At 38.1% G+C, this 22,144-nt stretch overlaps 1 protein-coding gene across 5 annotated transcripts in view; it reads left to right on the plus strand.

Moving 5' to 3' along the window:
- The window catches only part of cacna1ba (calcium channel, voltage-dependent, N type, alpha 1B subunit, a), a 214,112-nt gene that overhangs the window by 122,446 nt on the left and 69,522 nt on the right, over window positions 1–22,144 (plus strand). For 4 of the 5 annotated variants that reach the window (XM_049470674.1, XM_049470673.1, XM_049470675.1 and 1 more), the window contains exons 14-22: window positions 2,151–2,223; window positions 2,309–2,426; window positions 3,824–3,891; window positions 5,499–5,605; window positions 9,305–9,367; window positions 17,317–18,087; window positions 19,355–19,539; window positions 19,704–19,824; window positions 21,574–21,703. In XM_049470674.1, the coding sequence (XP_049326631.1) occupies window positions 2,151–2,223; window positions 2,309–2,426; window positions 3,824–3,891; window positions 5,499–5,605; window positions 9,305–9,367; window positions 17,317–18,087; window positions 19,355–19,539; window positions 19,704–19,824; window positions 21,574–21,703 (1,636 nt within the window). The remainder of the gene's footprint in view (window positions 1–2,150; window positions 2,224–2,308; window positions 2,427–3,823; window positions 3,892–5,498; window positions 5,606–9,304; window positions 9,368–17,316; window positions 18,088–19,354; window positions 19,540–19,703; window positions 19,825–21,573; window positions 21,704–22,144) is intronic. The other variant, XM_049470676.1, reaches the window with a different exon arrangement.

Below are 22,144 nucleotides of genomic sequence, written 5' to 3' on the forward strand. Positions count from 1 at the left end.
TTGCTATATTCACTTACTTGATGGCTTAAAAATAGCAAACCCACGCCGTCGTCCTTCCCTTGACAAGGGAACGGAAGTCCCTCTACTAAGTCACTCTGGTAAGAAGCAGCGTTGACTCCTCCAGGGCCTGCCATTTCATTTCCCTCACTTCACGTTAACAAACATGCCAGCGTCGGAATGGGAAAGCCGAGGTTTTCATTTCTCCCCGCCATGAATTATTGATAGGCCTGTGTAACGGAGGAATTGCCGGAGTGCACTCTCCCCACAAGGTAAATATCAGTTTAAATGTGTAAACATCCAGTCACATGATCTAGCGTAACGATCGGCGAGTCACATAAACAAATAGTTTGCGCAAATGTTATTGAAATGAGGCCAAAGGGGGTGCGGGACGAGGCCTCGGGACACTCCATTCCCCCCTGCTGGCGGGACAGGCCTGAACTTTAGCTGGGATGCTGGGATTCCAGTACAAAGCTTAGCCAGGTACCAAAAAAAGGCTTTAGTGTTTCTGGATTTTGAGCTTGGAAGAGTATGAATAGATGGATCAACATAATAAACCTTCACTGTAACCCAGGATAAGTTAAATTTACTTTAAAAATTTGAGGAAACCGGTTGCCTTAAAAAAGTTAAGTAATGGGAAATGAAAACTTAAGTTAACATAACTTAAAACATCAAGTTATTACAACTAAAGGGGAAGTTGATTTAATTTTTGTGTTTTTGATATACTGTAAGACCAGATAAGTTGAGTTGACCTGACTTTTTTAAAGCAGGCGGTTAGCATAATTTTTTAAGTAATGGGGAATAAAATATTGAGTTAGCATAACTTAAAACATCAAGTTATTCAACTAAAGCGGAACTTGATTTATTTGCAATTTATATGCAGTGATGTTAAATTTGGTTAAATCAGCCAAATATTTTGAGGACAGTCTTCTTATTCTCTTTATCCTTTTCTGTCATTTAGCATATTATCAAATATAGTCTGCCCAAACTTATTCCAGATACACAGAAGTATAAAAGCACAGATCACAATAATCAAACCGCAAATTAGCTCTTTTTTATAATCATTTTATATTTGAGGAAGACTTCAGACCTCTATTGTGGATTAATACATTCGGCTTCTCCTTCATTCACACTCTCTGAGAGAAAGGTAGAACACTGATGATATGGGTTTAATCTCCTGGAGAATAAAGACAGAATTCTGTATCTCTCTCTGTTCAGCTCTTTCTATAGTGGAGTAATTAGGTCCCTATAGTTTCAGATTGCGGTGTTTTTATGCATGAGGGAATAAACAGCTCACAGGAAGCTGCTTTATTGTGGAGTTTATTGTGAAGGATGTGTGAGTGTCGTGGTGCTGGATGAGGATGTAGTTATGTAATTATTTTATTGGTTGTTTTCCTGAGAAAGGAGGAGTAGAATTACAGATTTCACTGATGAAACTATGGGACTATCTATCTATCTATCTATCTGTCTGTCTGTCTGTCTGTCTGTCTGTCTGTCTGTCTGTCTGTCTGTCTGTCTGTCTACTTACCTATGTCTGTCTGTATGTCGATCTGTTTGATTGTCTATCTATCTATCTATCTATCTATCTATCTATCTATCTATCTATCTATCTATCTATCTATCTGTCTGTCTGTCTGTCTGTCTGTCTGTCTGTCTGTCTGTCTGTCTGTCTGTCTGTCTGTTTTTTCTCTACCTATCCATTTCTGCCTGAATGTCTGTCTATATTTCTGTCTGTCTACCTATCTGTCTGTCTGTCTTTTCTATATGTCTGTCTGTCTTGCCGTACCTACTTACCTGTGTGTGTCTGTCTATCTATATGTCTGTCTGTATGTCTGACTGTGTCTCTCTTTCTATCTACATTTCTGCCTCAATGTATGTCTCTCCGTCTTTCTTCCTGTCTCTATGTCTATCTATCTGTGGTTGTTTTTTATTTAAAAATTTGTAAATGGACCAATAGAAATGTTACAAAATATCTTCAAAGTAAATGTCTGTACAGGAGGCGACTCTACACAGTGTTTATCTTGTATCTTAATTTTGAAAATCTCATGAATTGACCAATAGAAATGCTCTAAAATGATCTTTTTTTGACTTGGTAAGTTATTGGTAGTTATAAGCTTTTGATTGTACTCATTGTTTGTTCTTCTGTCTTGTAGGTTTAATTTTGAAGAGGAAACTCCAACAACTAACTTCGACACATTTCCAGCTGCCATCCTGACAGTGTTCCAGGTAAAGCTGATGCTGGAAAGTTGGGCGTCTGTGGTCGGATTCTCCAGAGGCTGCTGATGCTGAACTTGTTCACTTGTTGTTGCAGATTTTGACAGGAGAGGACTGGAATGCAGTGATGTATCATGGTATTGAATCTCAGGGAGGAGTGAAGCGTGGGATGTTCTCTTCTGTCTACTTCATCGTCCTCACTCTGTTCGGAAACTGTATCCTACACTCTTATCATTCTGGAAAGGAATAGTAGAAAATTACTTTTTACTTATAAATTACCTCAGTAGTGCTATCTTCACTATACATTTACCTCAGCCATGCAAATTTAGTTATATATTTACATCAGTAGTTCTATTGTAGTGATCATTTTTCTTAAGCAGTGCAATTATAGTCATAAATTGCCTCAGTAGTGCTATCTTCACCATATATTTACCTCAGCAGGGTAGTTTTAGTTATATATTTACCTCAGTAGTGCTATTCCAGTCATACATTTTCTTAACCAGTGCAATTTTAGTCATAAATGTACCTCACTTTTGCCATTCTAACCATATATTTACCTCAGCAGGGTAGTTTTAGTTATATATTTGCATCCCTAGTGCTACTCTACCCTTGAACATACTTAAGCAATGCAATTTTAGTTATAAATTTACCTCAGTAGTGCTACTCTAGTCATACATATTCTTAAGCAATGCAATTGTCTATATATATTTACCTAAGCAGAGTAGTTTTAGTAATATATTGCCTCAGTAGTGCTATTCTAACTATATATTTGCCTAAGTAGGGTGGTTTTAGGCGTATATTTTCCTTAGTAGTGCTATTCTAACCATATATTTAAGTAAGCAGGGTAGGTATACATTTGCCTCTGTAGTGCTATTCTAACCTTGAATGTACTTAAGCAATGCTATTTTTGTTCTAACATTGCCTTAGTAGTTCTATTCTAGTCATACATATTCTTAGTGAATGTAGTTGGAAATTACCCCTGTAGTGGTATTCTAACCATTTATTCACCTCAGCAGGGTAGTTTTGGTTATATACAGTATTTACCTCAGTAGTAAAATTCTAACCATACATTTACCTCAGCAGTGTAGTTGTAGTTATATATTTACCCCCGTTTTTCTATTCTAAGCCCAACTTTCCCTCAGTAGTGCTATTCTAACCATACATTACCTCAGCAGTACAGTTTTAGTTATGAATTTACCCCAGTTTTGCTATTCTAAGCCCGACTTTACCTCAGCAGTGCAGTTTTAGTCATACCTTTCTCTCTGTAATGCTATTCTTACCATAAATGTTCCTCAGCAGTGCTATGCAGACTTGTTAACAAACAAATGCTTGGGATAAGATAGTTAGCTCCCACATATAACATTACTCACCAGGCTCTGTACAGCTTGTGTCTTTTAGATAGAAAACAAACAGTTTCTGGAAAGGTAGTCAACTGATTAACCATGCTTGAATGTAAAATTTTAAAAGTGAAAGTACTTTTTTTGGTTGCCAGATATTTGGTTTTTCATCCCTACTGAACAGTACTGTAACACAGTGGCTTGGGATTGATTGATGGCCGCTTTGTAAAACTGTTGTGAACGTGTCTTTATTGCTTTAACACACGTCTGATCAGATACTCTCCTGAACGTCTTCTTGGCCATTGCTGTTGACAACCTCGCCAATGCACAGGAACTCACTAAGGTAGCTCACACACACACACACACACACACACACTCACGGCCATACATATCCTCTGGCACTCCGTCACACTTTTCCAGCCATCTGTTGTTGGGCAGACATGCCATGAATCTGCTGTGTTTGCCGGGTTAAAGAGGAAGCGATGCTATCTCCATACCCCGCCATACTCTGCCACCCTTTATTGGCTCTATAACACCGTCTGGGAGGCCTGTTCACTGTTGACTGATGCTCGTCTCGCTCGGTAACTCAGGGTAATGGAGCTCTGCACTACTAGAAGGATTTAGGGCTTTACATTAAGACGGTACAGTACAGGGAAAGATCACAGGTACCACTGGTCCTTTGGGACGTCACTCTATTGTGCTCTATTGTGCTGCGGTAGAAAGATCTATTACATCATATCTGTTACGGCCAACTCGTAAAAAAAGACCACAACATATAACATATAAAGGGAGTGTGACACATGTATAGTGTAGATATAGATAAAATAAGCTTTATTGAATGCTGTCATAAGGAGTTTTAACAGGGATCACCATTTCTGATCTACAGGGGTTCGACAATGAAATTGAAACATCTGTCATTTTAGTGTGGGAGGTTTCATGGCTAAATTAGACCAGTTTGTTGGTCTAATTTTTTAATCTTCATTAATTGCACATTGCACCAGTAAGAGTGTGAAAGAGTGTGAAGGTTCAATTAGCAGGATAAGAGCACAGTTTTGCTCAAAATATTACAATGCACACAACATTATGGGTGACATACCAGAGGACAAATTGTTGGTGCACGTCTTGCTGGAGCATCTGTGACCAAGACAGCAAGTCTTTGTGATGTATCAAGAGCCACGGTATCCAGGGTAATGTCAGCATATACCAACAAGAAGGACCAACCACATCCAACAGGATTAACTGTGGACGCTGTAAGAGGAAGCTGTCTGAAAGGGATTTTTGGGTGCCAACCCGTATTGTATCCAAAAGCCAAGTGCACCACTGACTGATTAAAACCCTGACAACAGTCAACAGTCAGCCATCCAATCCTATCTTAGCCAAGCAGGTGCATTGTATGCGTTGTCCACCCTTTACACACATATATGGAAACAAATCCAGCTATTATATCAACAATAAACAGAATAAAGAATAAAATAACATTGCTGTTTTCATAAAATGAGCTGCCAAAGTCAGAGCTCATCTGGCTCTTAGAGGGAATGACAGCTCGCACACTGATTTATTTCTGGTTTATTTCATGTTACATCCAAAAATCAAACCTATGAGAATTAGTTCATGCCTTTTGCACATTTCGAGCCATACAAGCCTTATTTTTTTTCCTTTATAATACCAAAGATACACCGACACAACTTAAATCGAGCTGTGCGAATTGAGAAAATTGACCAGCGTGCAATAGATTCACTAAAATATTGCCCATCATCACTGTTGTGAAGCACCAAACGCTATTTAAGTCCTAACAGCGCTCCCTTGTGGAGACTCTTCGTCCTGCTAAACATGAGCGAGCGAGTGAGCGAGTGAGTGATGATCCTATTGAGACATGCTCGACATGTGTCACAAATGGATGATTTGTAATGTTTCTAATGTTCTAACGAAATGTTTTTTTTTCTTCTCCAGGATGAGGAGGAGCAAGAGGAGGCCATCAGTAAAAAGTTGGCCCTGCAGAAAGCGAAGGAGGTGAAGGAGGTCAGCCCCATGTCGGCCACTAACATCTCCCTCACGGCGTAAGTGATTTGAACCCCACTGCCTTGGGAAAACACCAGTAACAGCAGTAAAATTAACTGTTTTATTTGTTTTATTACTTCGGGAAGTACATGTTTATGTTATATATATGTATGTGTGTATGTGTGCAATCCCATTTGGGCTAATTTCTAAATAATGTATGTATGTATGTCTGTATGTCTGTGTATGTATGTATGTATGTATGTATATATGGCTATATGGATGATTGTGGGATTACTGTGTGAATCGATACATACACTTGTCTATGTATCAAGTTATTTTTTTTGTTTTATTGATTATTATTGGTTTTATAATGATTATTATGCTTGTGAACACTTCTATTTCCAGTAGAATAGCATGCATATTGTAATTTTATCCCCTGAATGGATCAGACAGCGAGTAGATTAGGTCTTGCAGAGTGTGTAGAGTCTGACTGACAGAGGGGCTTATTGCAGAGGGAAAAACAGTTTGAGGAGCACATTAAGGGTTTTATAGTTTATACTGTATCACTGATACAATGCTGCGTAATATAAGCTCCCCAGCGTAAAGAGAGAGCCGCCATTGGTTCAGTTTACTGTAATAAAACTGTAATGAATCTGTCCTTGACAGACATAGAGTATTTGTTAGCTAAACAAATTGGCCATTATATTGAATATATATAATATATAAATTTTTACTCTCTCTCAAATCTAAATTGAATATTGTTTAAATGAGCTCAATAGTTGAATTATAGTTAAACTCTTTGGAACTGTATTCAGAATGTTGTTATGTTATTATGACCAGTTTGATTAATTATGACCATTATGAACACTGTAACAATGTTTATCGCCTATGAAATTATGGTTTATTTTTGGTTTTGCAAATATGTCAGTTATATTATATACAATATTTATGGTAGCACTTTAAAAAAAGGCTCCTTTATAAATGTTTTTAAATGGTTTATAAATGACTTTAAACCACTAATAAGCAGTTACAACAAATAAGTAAGGGAAAAAAGGGAAACAGTGGCCTGTCAATTGCCAAATAGTGATTGCATCAGTCAGCATTAACATATACAGCTCTGAAAAAAAAAAAAAAAAAAAAAAAAAAAAAATATATATATATATATATATATATATATATATATATATATATATATATATATATATATATATATATATATATATGTTTTTCTTTGATTTTACCAAATTGAAAACCTCTAAAATATAATCAAGAGGAAGGTGGATGATCACAAGCCATCAAACCACCAAGCTGATCTGCTTGATTTTTTGCACCAGGAGTATAAAGCATACAGTTATCCAAAAGCAGTGTGTAAGACTGGTGGAGGAGAACATGCCAAGATGCATGAAAAAAACTGTGATTAAAACTAACTGTGATTATTCCACCAAATATTGATTTCTGAACTCTTAAAGCTTTATAAATATGAGCTTGTTTTCTTTGCGTTATTTGAGGTCTGAAAGCTCTGCATCTTTTTTTGTTATTTAGCCATTTCTTATTTTCTACAAATTAATGCTCTAAATGACATTATTTTTATTTGCAATTATTTGGAATTTATTTGGGAGAAATGTTGTCTGTAGTTTATAGAATAAAACAACAATGTTCATTTTACTCAAACATAAACCTATAAATAGCAAAATCAGAGAAACCGATTCAGAAACTGAAGTGCTCTCATATTTTTTTTTTTCCAGAGCTGTATGCTAACAACTTCATTAATTTAACAGCTCAGATAAAAGATACATCCAGTAATTATAATGTGGTGTATACTAACATTAGTTTACATTAGCTTAATTATATTGAACTGACTTTTTATATTTAATATTGTATTAGATATGTTAATGCTGACTGATGGAAAAGACAAAGTTAGATAAGCATCCAGGCCACTGTTGCCTGTTGCCCTTCCTATTGATGTGTTGTAACTGCTTATTAATGGTTGTACAACCTAGTTAATAGCCATTAATAAACTCCTTTAGAAACCCTTTATAATAGTGGCTTGTTTTAAAGTAGTACCATATTTACAGTATTTATATTTTCTGCTCTTGATTTGGCATGTTTTCTTCTCTCTTGGTTACTACTCAACTCTTATAGCTTAAGGAAAAATGTGTTTGTAAATATAACCCCCAAATCAGACAGTTGGGAAAGTATGGATAGAATTTACCTTTACTAACATTTACTTTGACTTTTATTTTTTTTAATGCAGACAGTATGAACTCAAGATATTTCAAGTTGTGTCTAATTGAATTCAGTTAATTTTATTTGACATAATACTAATTTTAGGCCTGCAACCGATTCCAAAAAAGTTGTGTTGATGGTAAATGACTAGTAATATGGAGAACTTGCTTAGCAAGCTTCGCTCTTGACCAGCGTAAGTTATGTTTTTTTTTATGCTGTTTTATCAGAAAGAATAGCCTGAAATTGGTCAATCAGCTTTATCAAATAGTCAAATTTAAACAAATGTATCTATTACAGAGGTGGGCCAATGTAGTGTTAGGAATCTTGCCCAAGGACTCTTATTGGTGTAGAGCAGTATAGTCACACATATTGGGAATTAAAACCCCAGTCTCCCACATGCAGTAGTGTTATCCACTGTGCCGCACCGACCACTAAAGCACTGTCAATAACCCAGTGCTCTGACCAATGAGCCACCACTTCTTTGGTTAAGCTGGTCATGCTGATAGAAGATTTTGGACTTGATAGAACACAGTGGATCAACACCAGCAGATGACAGACATGTCTCTCCAAACCATCACTGATTGTAGAAACTTCACACTAGACCTCAAGCAGTTTGGACTGTGTGTCTCTCCACTCTTCCTCCAGACTCTGGTCTCTTGATTTACAGTGACGGTTTGGAGAGACATGTCATCTGCTGGTGTTGATCCACTGTGTTTTATTATCAAGTCTGAAGTCAGTGCAGCTTCCCTCTCCTGACAACTTTTATGGAGATGCGGTTAGATTTCATTTTCCAGCAGGGCTTGGCGCACTGCCCACAGTAGTGCCAAAAGTACCAATAGGTCTTATATAATATTCAAATTTTCTGAGAGACTGATTTTTTGGGTTTTCATTGGCTGTAAGCCATAATAATCAACAATAAGAGAAAAAAACGCTTAAAATAGATCAATCTGTGTGTAATACATCTATATAATAGTTTCACATTTTAAATGACAGAAATACAGTACATTTTAATGATATTCAATTTTTTGAGATACACTAGTATTTACAGTTCTGACTTGCCTGTAGTAGTGAATGTGTGGAGAACTCATGTAAAACTCTAAAAAAAAATCTTTTTTTGAGTGTTGTATGTTAATTAATGGCTACATTGCCACCGCCAAGTGTTACACTGTAAATGTTTTACCGTTTCAACTTTTTTTGGAATGTGCATATTAACAAATACTGGCAAACAAAATGAAAAGTTGACCCGACACCAAAAAGCGCTGAATTTAATTTATTAATCTTGGGTTCATACTGTCTCAGTGTTTCTGTACTGTTCCAGTATGGGGTTGTAATCAGCAAAACTTCTACTGTTTCTGTTGAACTGTTTCTGTTGGCATGAACCCAGTGGAGACTGTTACTCCCGTTGAGTTTGACTTTTTTGTGGGGTGTGGCCAGAGTCAGTGTGATGGACAGCTTTCCACTTTCTCAAGCCCCGCCCCCTCCTGTTTCTTTCCCCTCCCATCTTTTGTTTTTGTTTGCTTTGGTTTGTGCAGTTTTATAAGGCCGAATGGAGGTGCACTGTCGCACAGCTCCTCTCACTCCGGCTGTGATTCACCGTGAGTTTCTTTACTCTGCTACAGCCTGCTCCTTCATTTCCTGTCCTCCTTTATTCCACACACACACACACACACACACACACACACTCGCCAACACCATATCGCTCCATCTCCTCCACTCACTTTTTTTATATGTATACCAAATCTTACCGGAACTTTCAGTGTGACTCATGAGTTTCTGCAAATATTGTGTATTATTTAATTTATATGTAATTTGTTTAATTTTGACACTCCTGTGGTTTTCTACGGTTTCAATATCTAGAGTTTTTAAATACAGATGTACAGTATTAGATAGTATGATAAATTTTAATTGTTCTAAATGCAGTGGTTGTATTCTGTAAATTATAAGCGTAACGTACATCTTACCTTTGGTGGATTCCTATCTCATTCTGGAATATTTTAAATCTGAAATCTGTTTTCTGCTTTGTTTTATCAGTTTTATCAATCTACCACACAATTTAGTCGTGCCAATTCCATTGCCAGAATATTATTCACTTTCCTGATTTTTTTGGTTTTGAATTTGGGGTGAAGGGTGGATAAGAGTCTCCGTCTGTCATGCCGGATAGACACATGACAGACACACATGGATACTAAACACACAGTTTATTAAGAAAGAGATTAAACTTACAAGAGTAGTCAGAGACAGGCAGGGTCTGAACTAAAAAGGCAGCAAAAGAAAACAACGTACCAGAGAGAGAGAGAGAGAGATTAGGCAAAAAGGGTAATACAAGGGATATATATCCAAACAAGTGAAAAAGGGCTAGGCAAAAAGAGAAATCTAATAACAAAAATAAGGGGTGGCAACAGTAAACAAGCAGTGCAAAGGGAAAGGCAAAAGAGTAGTCAATAACAAAAGAGCAAAAAAATCAAAAGAAATGCTAGCTAGAGGAGCTAGAAGCTACTGAAAATGAGGGGTATATTATATGTATACTAACAGGACCAGGTGTGGGCAATCAGAAACTCGGAGAGTTAGAGCGCTGTAGCATTACGTGATCAGCAGAGCATCATGGAAAGTGTGGTGTAGGTGCATGCTGGGATTTGGTGTCTTTAGTGTGTGTTTCTGAGTTCATAGCCGGCAGACTGACCACGTCAGGACTGACACCACCATTGGAAGCACCATTTTCGAAGCTTATTTAGGAGCTGTTTTACTATCTGATGGCAGATAATTTGAGATCTTTTAAAAACATTATTATGTTTTAAACTCATTTCTGATGTTTTACGTTTCTCACATATATTTAGCAGAGCATTGGCAGAGCATAATTTATCCCTTCGAATTTGGGGTGGAGGGTGGATAAAAGTCTCCACTGACACCCTACATCTAACTTTAACCATCAATAAAAATGTTAAGATTAGAGTCTGGGTTAAAGTTTGGTGTAGGGTTACATTCAATAGAGAATAAGAAATAAGGAGTTATATATTAATATATATTTTTGCTCTTTTATCCATGTAACTTATGGAACTATGGACTGTTGCGTGCTGTTGTGGCTGCTGGGTTTTACAGTAGGAGTTCAGTGCTGTTCCTCCGCTGCTGTAGATTAGCTGGTTAGCTGTTAGCGCTGTGTGTTGATGGTTTGTTGTTAGCTTAGCGTCGTAGCTGGCAGTGTGCAGTGTTCTCAGTGCCAGCTGACTGTGTGTGAATGAGTGTCACTACTAGAGCTGCTGCTGCTGCTGATGATGCTGAGCTTACTGCTGCTGCTGCTGCTGCTGATGATGCTGAGCTTACTGCTGCTGCTGCTGCCCAGTGAGTCAGCACTTTCACCAGCCAAGCCCTGGAGTGCTCACCATCTGCACACACACACAGAGAGAGAGAGAGAGAAAGAAAGAAAGAAAGAAAGAAAGAAAGAAAGAAAGAGACATAGAGAAAGCGAAATATCGAGGGAGAGAAGAAAGAAAGAGAAGAGAGACAGAGAGAGAGAGACAGAGAGAGACAAACAGAAAGACAGGGAAGAGAGTAGGAGAAAGAGACAGAGAGAGAGAAAGAGAAAGAAAAGAGACATAGAGACAGAGACAAAGAGAGAGAGAGAGAGAGAGAAAGAGAGACAGGGACAAAGACAGAGAAAGCAAAATAGAGAGAGAAAAGAGACAGAGACAGGCAAATAAAAAGAGAGAGAATAGAGACAGAGAGAGAGAAAAAGAGAGAAAGAAACAGATAAAACAGATATGGGCAATATTTATTTTTGCCTTAGACTGTTATGTCTTCTGTTGCTAATGTGGATCCTTATTTGTAAGTCGCTTTTGACAAAAGTGTGCGCTAAACGCACCATGCCAAATGTCTTGGCAAGGAATTGTAGAGGTTCCTAATGGTGTTCTGTGCTAATCCATCCCATGCATTTCCAATATTCTCATGCGGTTCATGTGGTAGATTTTGCAGTAGGGGTGGATAAAGTGTTGATAAGGCGTCCAATAGCATCCCACACATTTTCAAGGTAGGAGTTAGGTCTGGTGAAGTAGTTGGCCATAGCACAGCATCATAGTGTCTCGAAGTAATGGCAGTTGTATGTGGATGAGCACAGTCTTGTTGAAATTGAGCACCTGAGAGTGCATTCAGAAAAGATGGAGCCACTGGTTGCAGGACCTTGTTAATGCAATATTGGGTTGCCTGTAATCAAGACACCGTGGTACCAGACCTTCTTTTGGTTTGATAGCGCACGTAATGTTGAAATCATTCTGGTTCAAGTGTTTCGAGTGTTTCGAGTGGTGTGATTTAGGAATCCCTAATGGAGCATTATGGGATGCATGAAAGCCTCAGTTTTCTCACTGGCGGTAAAATACGCCACTAATTCTCGTTGGTGAGGATGAATAAACGTGACGGCAGCGCCGTTTCCTCTTAATATCACTGTAAAACCAGCGGTGCGGTTAATGAATCTGGCCATTTTTTGGGTAAACAACAGCTGGACGTGTCTGTTTTAATGTCTTTTCATTTGTGTGATGTATGTTTTATTGTTATTTGGACCTTTTTATGTTGCTTCAATCTTGTCCTGCATCTGTCTGTCTGTCTGATTGTTTATCTGTCTATCTCTCCGTCTGTCTATTTCTGTTTTATCTCTGTTTGTGTCTCTATGTTCTAACCTTGTATTTTACATGGTAGTATGTGAACTCCTTGTGTGTGTGTATATGTATATGTGTAAATGTGTGTGTTTGTGTATGTGTGTGTGTGTGTGTGTGTATTTGACTGTGTGTCCCTGTATGTGTTTTAGGAGTTATGTCTGCTCCCCTGCCCATCACTACTTGAGGTAATGGTATTGTGTAGGACGCTACTGATCTCCTGTCTCTATACAGAAGAAAATGATGAGTAAAATTTATTTTTAAAAAATTCGCAACTTCCTGCATTTACTTTTTTTTAAAGTAAATTTTATTTCAGATAAATTTAAGTAAAAAAAAAAAAACAAATGCAGAAAGTTGCGAAACGTTTTAAAGTAAATTTTACTCATCATTTTTTTCCAGTGTATAAGCCGTACTCTCCAGCATTGTACCCGTCATTGTGTTTGGTGTAAACTGGTGTAAACAGGAAGTGTGAAAGCGCCCATCCTCCATTTCCCTGCATCTAAAACCCCATGTTCTGTCAAACGTTTAAAATATTTACACATACATTTTCACTCTTAAAACTCTCAGTTTAAAGGGTTGTGAGTTGAGGTAAGTTTAATTGCTATTTCTCTTACATACAGCTCTGGAAAAAAAAATAAGAGACCACTTCAGTTTATAAATCAGTTTCTCTGATTTTGCTATTAATAGTTTGAGTAAAATGAACATTAGTCCAAAAACTACGGACAAAGTTTCTCTTATATTTCAAATAAAAATATTGTCATTTAGAGCTGAAATGGCTGAAATAACAAAGTGTAAAAAGATGCAGAGCTTTCAGACCTCAAATAATGCAAAGAAAGCAAGTTCCTATTCATAAAGTTCAAAAATCAATATTTGGTGGAATAACCCTGTTTTTTAATCACAGTTTTCATGCATCTTGGCATGTTCTCCTCCACCAGTCTTACACGCTGCTTTTGGATAACTTTATGCCTTTACTCCTGGTGCAAAAATTCAAGCAGTTCAGTTTGGTTTGATGGCTTATGATCATCCATCTTCCTCTTGATTATATTTCAGAGGTTTTCAATTTGGTAAAATCAAAGAAACTCATCATTTATAAGTGGTCTCTTATTTTTTTTCTAGATGTGTAATCCACTTACTCAATTAACACAAATCGAGCAAAATAACTATTTAATTTTACTTATTTCTCCCCACAAATTGCATAAATCTCTTTATTCTGTTGGTTTGATATGAAATGGCTCATTATAAAGAAATGTGCTGACTTTACAGCAGTGTAATAGCTAGACTATACCAGCCTAAGAGAGCCAGAAGATAACATAGAGACGAGGGCACCCTGAAGAACATCCATTCATCTACTCGTCCACAGTCCACAAACCTATAACAACCTATAACTAGCATTGCTAGCCGAGGTTAGCAACAGGCTACAGGCCGATAACACTCACCTCTGAACGGCGAAAAGCTACCGCTTAGCGTGAAAAGTGGCTAATGCTGCTCCAGCAGTGCTAACTGGGGTTAGCAACAGACTCCAGGCCAATAATTCTCACCTCTGAACAGTGAAACAGCTACCGCTTAGCATGAATAGTGGCTAATTCTGCTCCAACAGTGCTAGCTGGGGTTAGCAGCAGGCTACAGGCCAATAATTATCACCTCTAAACGGTGAAAGAGCTAGCTAGCCCTTAGTGCTATTAGTGGCTAAGGCGAATGCTGCTCCAGCATTGCTAGCTGGGGTTAGCAACAGACTACAGGCCAATAATAATCACCTCTGAATGATCTAAAAAGATCTAAAATATTGTGTTTTGTTTGCATCTTTAATATTTAACCACATTTTTACAGATTTTGGAACTTTACTCAAATACCCCTTTAACTTTTACACTTTAGTTTCCCTTATTTAGAACGTGCACAGGTTTTTTATTACAGATAAATGGTTAAAAAAAGCGAGCTTGCGCTGTGTTCAACACAATTATTTTTGCACGAAATGCATTTAAATGAAATACACCTCGCCGGCTAAATTAGCTCTGCTATCACGGCTGAATAAAACAGCACATTTATACTCTTGTTTATTGCAAAAATTGACCAATTTGAGTCGTTTGTAGAGCTAATTTGTCGCCTCTGATGTAACGGCATCATGAGCAGCATCTCCTAATGAGATCAAACTTTCCACCAGTTTCCCAGCGCACAGTTTAAACTGCTGCTTACTGGATTAGCTCTCAAAAATCCTCCCACAGCTGGCAGCAGTGGGGCTTATCATATGACAATATCCCCTCTAAAGCAGCCATAGAAGTAATATTATCTTTTTAGAGCTGTTATGAATGACAACAGGAAAGGGATTATCAGTAATTTAGCTCTCGCTTTCTGTCACACAGACTAGATTTAGGGAATCTGTAACTGGTTTTAGGTATACTATAGTATTAAAGAGCTTAATAATACTTTAGATATCCTCTAAATGATCACTGGATTCATAGAAACTGTTAACAATTATCAGCAAGTAATCCAGCTCAGAGAATCAGTTAGAAACTGTTGATCTTTTGTGTCTATTAACATTGTGGATTTAGCCAGGCTGTTAGCATCACTGCTAACCCGCTACAGACATACGTACAGACATGATTATAGTAAACAGCAAGACTTACACTACTCAGTGTGCTTTTTCAGCCTGTTATTAACTATCAGTGAGTAATCCAGCTCAGAAAAACAGTTAGAATCACAACTAACGTCCTCCAGGCTGTGAGCATTGCAGCTAAACAACTTAAAAAAGAGCAAAGATTTAATTTAAGTTTAATGTGTCTGTTAGCATTTAGCTTGGCTGTTACCATCACAGCTTACCTGTGTAAACACCGCAGAGGATGTATACTGTGTCTCTTAGCTTTGTGGCTTTAGCCATGGTGTTAGCATTGCAGCAAACGTATTTTGGACATATAAAAAACAGCAAGACTACTCTACCTGGCCAACTTTAGGTCTGTAAACAACTGTAAGTGACTAATCCAGCTCAGAAAAACAGCTAGCATTGCAGCTAGTATGCTCCAAGCCAGTCTATCTATCTATCTATCTATCTATCTATCTATCTATCTATCTATCTATCTATCTATCTATCTATCTATCTATCTATCTATCTATCTATCTATCTACTCAATTTTATTAGCTTTTGTCTTGTCAACCCCTAAATGTTCATAATAGCAGCTCATAAAAACAGTTACTTTGCAGCTACTTGTGCAGCAAACCCCCTCCAACACTTTATAGGCTTTCTGCTGTGTCTGTTAGCATCACAGTTTTAGCCTGGCTGTTAGCATCCCAGATAGCCCTGCAGACATACAGACAAACACTGAGACCAACTCTATCAGGTCTGTCAACAACTACCAGTGAGTAATCCAGCTCAGAACAACAGCTAAACTTTTGTACTTGTGTCCAGCAACTAAACTAATTCACAGTTTACATTTCATAGAAGCATCCATTGCATGTGTTCTGGCCTGTGGTTTATCATATTCATAATTCAGATTCAGATTCTGATAATATTGTGATCAACGCACACATAAAACAGCTAATTAACCAGGACATAATGAAGGAAGAAGATTTAGAAGATCTGAGAGCCCTAATCCCGCCTGTCCACATCCTGAAGTATCATAATCCATACAGTGCATCTGATATTGTGTTTGGGATGCATGTGGTCCAGCCCCGGCCAGCCATAATCCACCAGCATTAGCCGGCCGGATGCAGCATGCTTCCAGACATGGTCGACTGACTTCTGTAATTTGACATCCATAAAGACCCTCTTTTCTCTCGCCCTCTGTTTCTGAGTCACACACACACACACCTACAAAACAACCCAGAGGGGAGCTTATGCCATACGCTTTTGATGAGTTAGTATTATCACAGAAAGTCTCTGTTTTTGTCTAATTAGATCTTAAGTGTGGTTTAAGGCATTGATGAAATATAATGCAATAAGACACAAAAAACAGGAAATATCTTTGTGGATAAAACAATTTATTGCACATCCACTTTTTTACTTTACCTTCATTCAGTTACTTTTATACTTTTATAATATAAATATTAAATATGTGCCTTTTCTTGGGTGTAAAATGCTCAGATTTGGACTTAAAAGCTGAGGTATTTTTAATATTGTGTATATGTATATTTGTATAATGTATATATGTATATTTGAAAAAAATAATGATTTACTTTAAATAATTAATTATTTGGAATTCTAATTATGCATTTTTAGTTCTCCAAACCTGAGAGGTGGCAAATTTTGCTGTTCAAAATAACTTGAATTAAAAAAATTAATTCAAAAGTAAATTCAGATAATGAATTTTAGATATATAAATTTAAATATATCTACTGGATGTTTGATCTTTGGCCTAATTTTGTATTTCTATGTTTTACGTCAAATAGATTTGAATTTATGAAATGTGACTTTTTTTTTTTATTTACAGAAAATGTATATCTTCATTACTTTTACTTTTGGAAATTGTAAGTTACTTTTTTAAAGTTACTTTTAAATTTCAAAACACAAAACCAAATAGTTCAAAGTGATATACATTATATGAATTGTATCAAAACATATTAACAATGTATTTAAAAGTACATTTTATTTAAATTGTCAGTGGTTAAGCTCCATAGAAATATAAATGTAAAGTTTTACAAGTTTTTAGTTTTACACACTTTTTAGATTCAATATAGCAATTAATAATAAGTCATCAACGTATAATAATAGACATTTCCTGGAGGGTTTAAAGGTGGTCTTGACATGGATGGGAGACAAACTCAACTCAAACTGTAATAACAGTCCATTAATTCTCAGTCTCAAAATCTAATTTATGAATGAAAAGATGATGCCTAATCCCTCCAGTTTAACCACTAACCCTCCTCTCGTCCTCCACCTCCACTCCTCCTCCTCCTTCTTCTTCTTCTTCCTGCAGTAACGAGCAGCGGCGCTCTCTGAAGATGATGTCGGTTTGGGAGCAGCGTACCTCTCAGATCCGTAAGCACATGAGGGCGAGCAACGAGGCGCTGTACTCCGAGGAGCTCAGCCCCCGTCTGGCCTCCAGCCACCAGCACCTCCGCCCCGACCTCACCACCCACCTGGACCGGCCGCTGGTGGTGGAGCCTCGCTGCTGGGACGAGGCCAGGAATGTGCCGCCCCAGGACCCGCCCCCCGACCCTCTCACAACGGACCCTGCGCAGTCGCATCCGCCCCGGAAGCACCACCGGCGACGGGAGCGGGCATCCGACGACACGCAGGAGAACGGAGAGACCACCGGGAACTCGCGGGACGGCCGCCGGCACGTCCACCACAGTCGCAGCAACAGAGATCATGAGGGGACGCGGTGCAAAGAGGGCAAAGGGGAGCGCAGCCGCAGTCGGGAGGGGGCGCGACGGCACCACCATCAGCAGGGCTCGGCGGAGGACGGCAGGGGCGGAGAGAGGGAGCACAGGCACCACCACTCGCACAGGACCAGCCGGGAGGGGAACGGCGTCCTGAGCAGCGGCGGCGGGAGGAGCGAGAGACGCTCCCACCACAGAGACGGGTCGCGCTCGGGGACATGGGACGGAGAGAGACGAGGGGAGGACGGGACAAACGGAGGCAGGAGGAAACACCGGCAGAGAACCTGCAAGGCCCAGTCCACGCTGGACGGAGAGGAACAGATGGAGAACGGAGAGAGGGAGGAGGGAAAGTCTCCAGTACACAGGTAACATCAGAGGTTCAGGTGCTTTGTGTAAAAATTTAACTGTGCTGCAACCTTTGTGGTTTGTGGATTTTAAAAAATAATACGCTTATTGAATATAGTAATTTGTTTTTGTTGCATTAAGTTTATGTAAGTAGCAAATATGTGTCTTGGTTTAGTACCAAAAATATGCCCAGATATAGTTTTAAAAGCCTATTTACAATCTTGTAACATGCTTAAATGCCATATAATACATTTATTGAGCATTTTAAGCTGTTTTTGTTGAATTAATAGTGGAAATAGCATATATGGGGCTTATTTTAGTGCCTAACATGCCCAGATATAGGTTTACAAGCCTATTTACAATCCTATTACAATCCTGTCTCCGGTACACAGATAACACCAGAGGTTCAGGTGCTTTGTGTAAATTTAACTGTGCAGAAATCTTTGTGGTTTGTGGATTTGAGAAAATAATACGCTTAAATGCTAAATAATAAATGTTTTGAGTATTATAAAGTGTTCTTTGTTGAATCAATAGTGTAAATAGCAAATATGTGGCTTGTTTTAGTTCCAAACATGCCCAGGTATAGTTCTACAAGCCTATTTACAACCCTGTATCCGGTACACAGGTAACACCAGAGGTTCAGTTGCTTTGTGTAAATGAAACTGTGCAGGAATCTTTGTGGTTTGTGGATTTGAGAAAATAATACTCTTAAATGCTAAATAATACATTTATTAAATATTTTAATGTGTTTTTGTTGCATTAAGTATATGTAAGTAGCAAATGGGTGGCTTATTTTGGTGCCAAACATGCCCAGATTATAGTTTTACAAGCCTATTTACAATCCTGTCTTCAGTACACAGATAACACCAGAGGTTTAGGTGCTTTGTGTATAAATTGAACTGTGCAGAAACCTTTGTGGGTACATTGTCTTGTGCTAATTGCAATTGTTGCAAATTGGAAAAAGGTTAAATTGGAGAAAATAATACGCTTAAAGGCTAAATAATACATTTATTGTTTTTTAAAGATGTTTTTTGTTGCATTAATAGTGTGAGTAGCCAGTATGTGGCTTGGTTTAGTACCAAACATGCCCAGATTCAGTTTTACAAGCCTATTTACAATCCTTGTTGTTTTGCGCTGGAGTGAAAATTACAGTTTTTCCTATTACAGTGAGCTATATGAATTAGCCTAGCCTAGCCTAGCCTAGCTTAGCTTAGCTTACCTCATAGTGTTCAGATACTTTGTGTAAAATAATTTTTTGTCTTTTTTTTAACTAATTTCCTACTGAAGGCACACAGAAGTGGGCGGAGACTCTCTCGCAGCCACTCCTCAGCAGCCTATGATGGGGAGCAGGTGGGGTCTGGAGAAACCTGAGGATTCAGACAACCAACGAAACGTCAGTCGCACAGGGGGGCTCGGAGTCCACATACCGGTTACCATCACCTCTCCACCAGGGGAGACCACGCTCATACCCAGTAAGCACTGCTTATAGTAACTAAAAATAAAACATACGGACATCATGACATCATAATAATCACTGTAATTCTTACTGTGATGATGTAATGTATCATGATAATAAAAAAAACATAGCACTACAGCTACAGTATATCTAACTGTAAGTTATCTTTCTGTGAAATAGTGAACAGTATTGAAAGTGAGACCGTGCCCATGACCGAGAAGAACCTGGACGAGGTGAACCAGAGCTGCCCTCGCCCCATCCTGCCTTACAGCTCCATGTTCATCTTCAGCCAGTCCAACCCGTGAGTCAGCAAGATTTTTGCCTTACTGCCCAAGTTGCAGATTTGCTGTATACCTAAGATTAAGACCCAAGCCAAGGCCTGTTGCATGTTCATGCCAAGAATTTGTTTGTCAGGCCCAAAAAATTGTGTTTTTCTTCACCATGGAAAAGATTCTCAGATCTTCCCTTCCTTTCCCTTCACTGATGTGTTTCATAGAGTCCCTATAGTCACCCAGGGTTCGTACGGTCATGAAAAACCTGGAAAAGTCCTGGAATTTTAAAATAGCAATTTCCAGGCCGGGATAAAGTTTGGAGAAATAAAAATACTCAGAAAGTTTTGAAAAAGTCATGGAACTAGGTCTACAATTCCATGTGTTCCTGTTTTTTATGGAGAACATTTTTTTGAACTACAAATACATCAGCTCAGAGGTAATTCAGTAATTTAGCTCTACACAATGGAGCTTTCAGGATCTGACACACATTTTATTATAAATTTTCATTTTAAGCCTACTAACTTGCTTTTTGGTTTTATTGTCCATGTCTGCACTGATGTTTTGGTGTTAAAAAAGTGTATGGTCATGAAAATTTGTTTGAGAGCATGGAAAAGTTATGAAAATGTTCCTTTTTTACCAGAATGTACCAAAACGTTCGTTTGGCCACTTCTAACATTTCCGCTATTTCCACCTTCTGATGGATTTATTCTGTTTTTCAAGCTTTTGGTGGTCTATTTCATTATCGTTGAAAGTTTCTTTAACCGCATATTATGGATTCTCAACAACAGCTCCCAAATGCAAATGCCACACCTTTTACTTGGTTTTAACTTATAATAGATTAATGAGGGAATAGCCAATGGTGCTCATGAAATAGCTTTTAAACTTTTGAGATCATTTGTCCCAAAGCCTAAGGCACTACCACATGATCCAAAGAGGATTGGTCAACACCAATTCAAATCCTGGGTAATGTCACTTGCCATCAGCAGCAGGAGTCCGAGCGAGCACAATTGACCACGCTCTCTCTGGGTGGGTAGAGTAGGTGCCGCTCTGTCTCCAAATCACTTCCAAGTTGATGTTGGTCATCACAGGCGTCTGGTCTATTAGCTGCTGTATTAGAGTATAAGAGATAATGGCCTTCTATTGGTTGGGGTATTACTAGTAATAGGGAAAGCCTTAAGTTAGCCTTCCAAATTGGGGAGAAAATGGGATACAATTTTAAATAAAATTATAGTGGTGATCAAAGAAACTCACATGACCAAAATTACCAAAAAAAAAAATCACAAATGTAGTATTTTCTTGGTTAAAAATTACAGTAACCACTGCATTATTATGGCCGTTTTTCTGTATTAAACAACGCTAGTATGATATTTAACAAATTTCCCATTCCTTCTTAAAAGGTGCAAAAGGTGCATTCTGTTACCTGAGACTGCTGCATGACTTAAGGTGGAACGTCAACATTTGGATAAGAAGTTATTGAATCCAATATGAAAAGTAACAATTGGTGCATCACGACAATCTAGTCCGGTTGCTTTGTCTACAGAGCATCACGAGTAGCTGCTAATGAAGCAGTGTTTATTCTTTTATTTGAAGGCATATGGGAACCTTCATAAATAAGGCCCAATGAATGGAAGCTAGTAGTCAACAGTCTTTCATTCACAGTTAGCAACATTAGCAGTATTGACTGATCAATTGCTTTTAGAGTTCATGCTGACTCTGCGTTTTTCTCTCTGCATATGTCCGCTGTGTGTGTGTGTGTGTGTGTGTGTGTGTGTATGTAGGGTAAGACGTCTGTGCCACTACATAGTCAGTCTGCGCTATTTTGAGATGTGTATCCTGGTGGTTATAGCTATGAGCAGCATTGCTCTGGCTGCAGAAGATCCGGTCCAGGCCAACGCCCCGCGCAACAACGTGAGTTTATCTCCATTAAACCCATCAGTTTCTGCTTTCTTACAGTAAATAAAGCAACATAATGAACCAGTTTTACCTTAAAATTAAAATTAAAGTTTTAGATTAATGTTTAAACTCCTCGACTGTAATGTAATGAACAGCATCTCTATCATTTCCACCTCAGACCCAGAACTTTCAGATAAACAAGCGATTCTTCCATTACAGTTCCATTCAAATGTTTAGAATCACTTATCGCTTTAATAGCTGGTTTTATTTAGCATAACTTATAGATTTAGATACACAGAACTACACACATTGTTTTTACATTTTTATTTAATATTTGAAAAAATAACAATCAAGTAATTACAACACAATAGTAATAACACAGTTATTATACAATAGTAATAAAACAGTAACCACATAAATTACAAAATAGTAATAGAGCAGTAATTACAAAATAGT

The sequence above is a fragment of the Astyanax mexicanus genome, chromosome 22 (assembly GCF_023375975.1).
Source record: "Astyanax mexicanus isolate ESR-SI-001 chromosome 22, AstMex3_surface, whole genome shotgun sequence".
Taxonomy (NCBI): Eukaryota; Metazoa; Chordata; class Actinopteri; order Characiformes; family Acestrorhamphidae; genus Astyanax; species Astyanax mexicanus.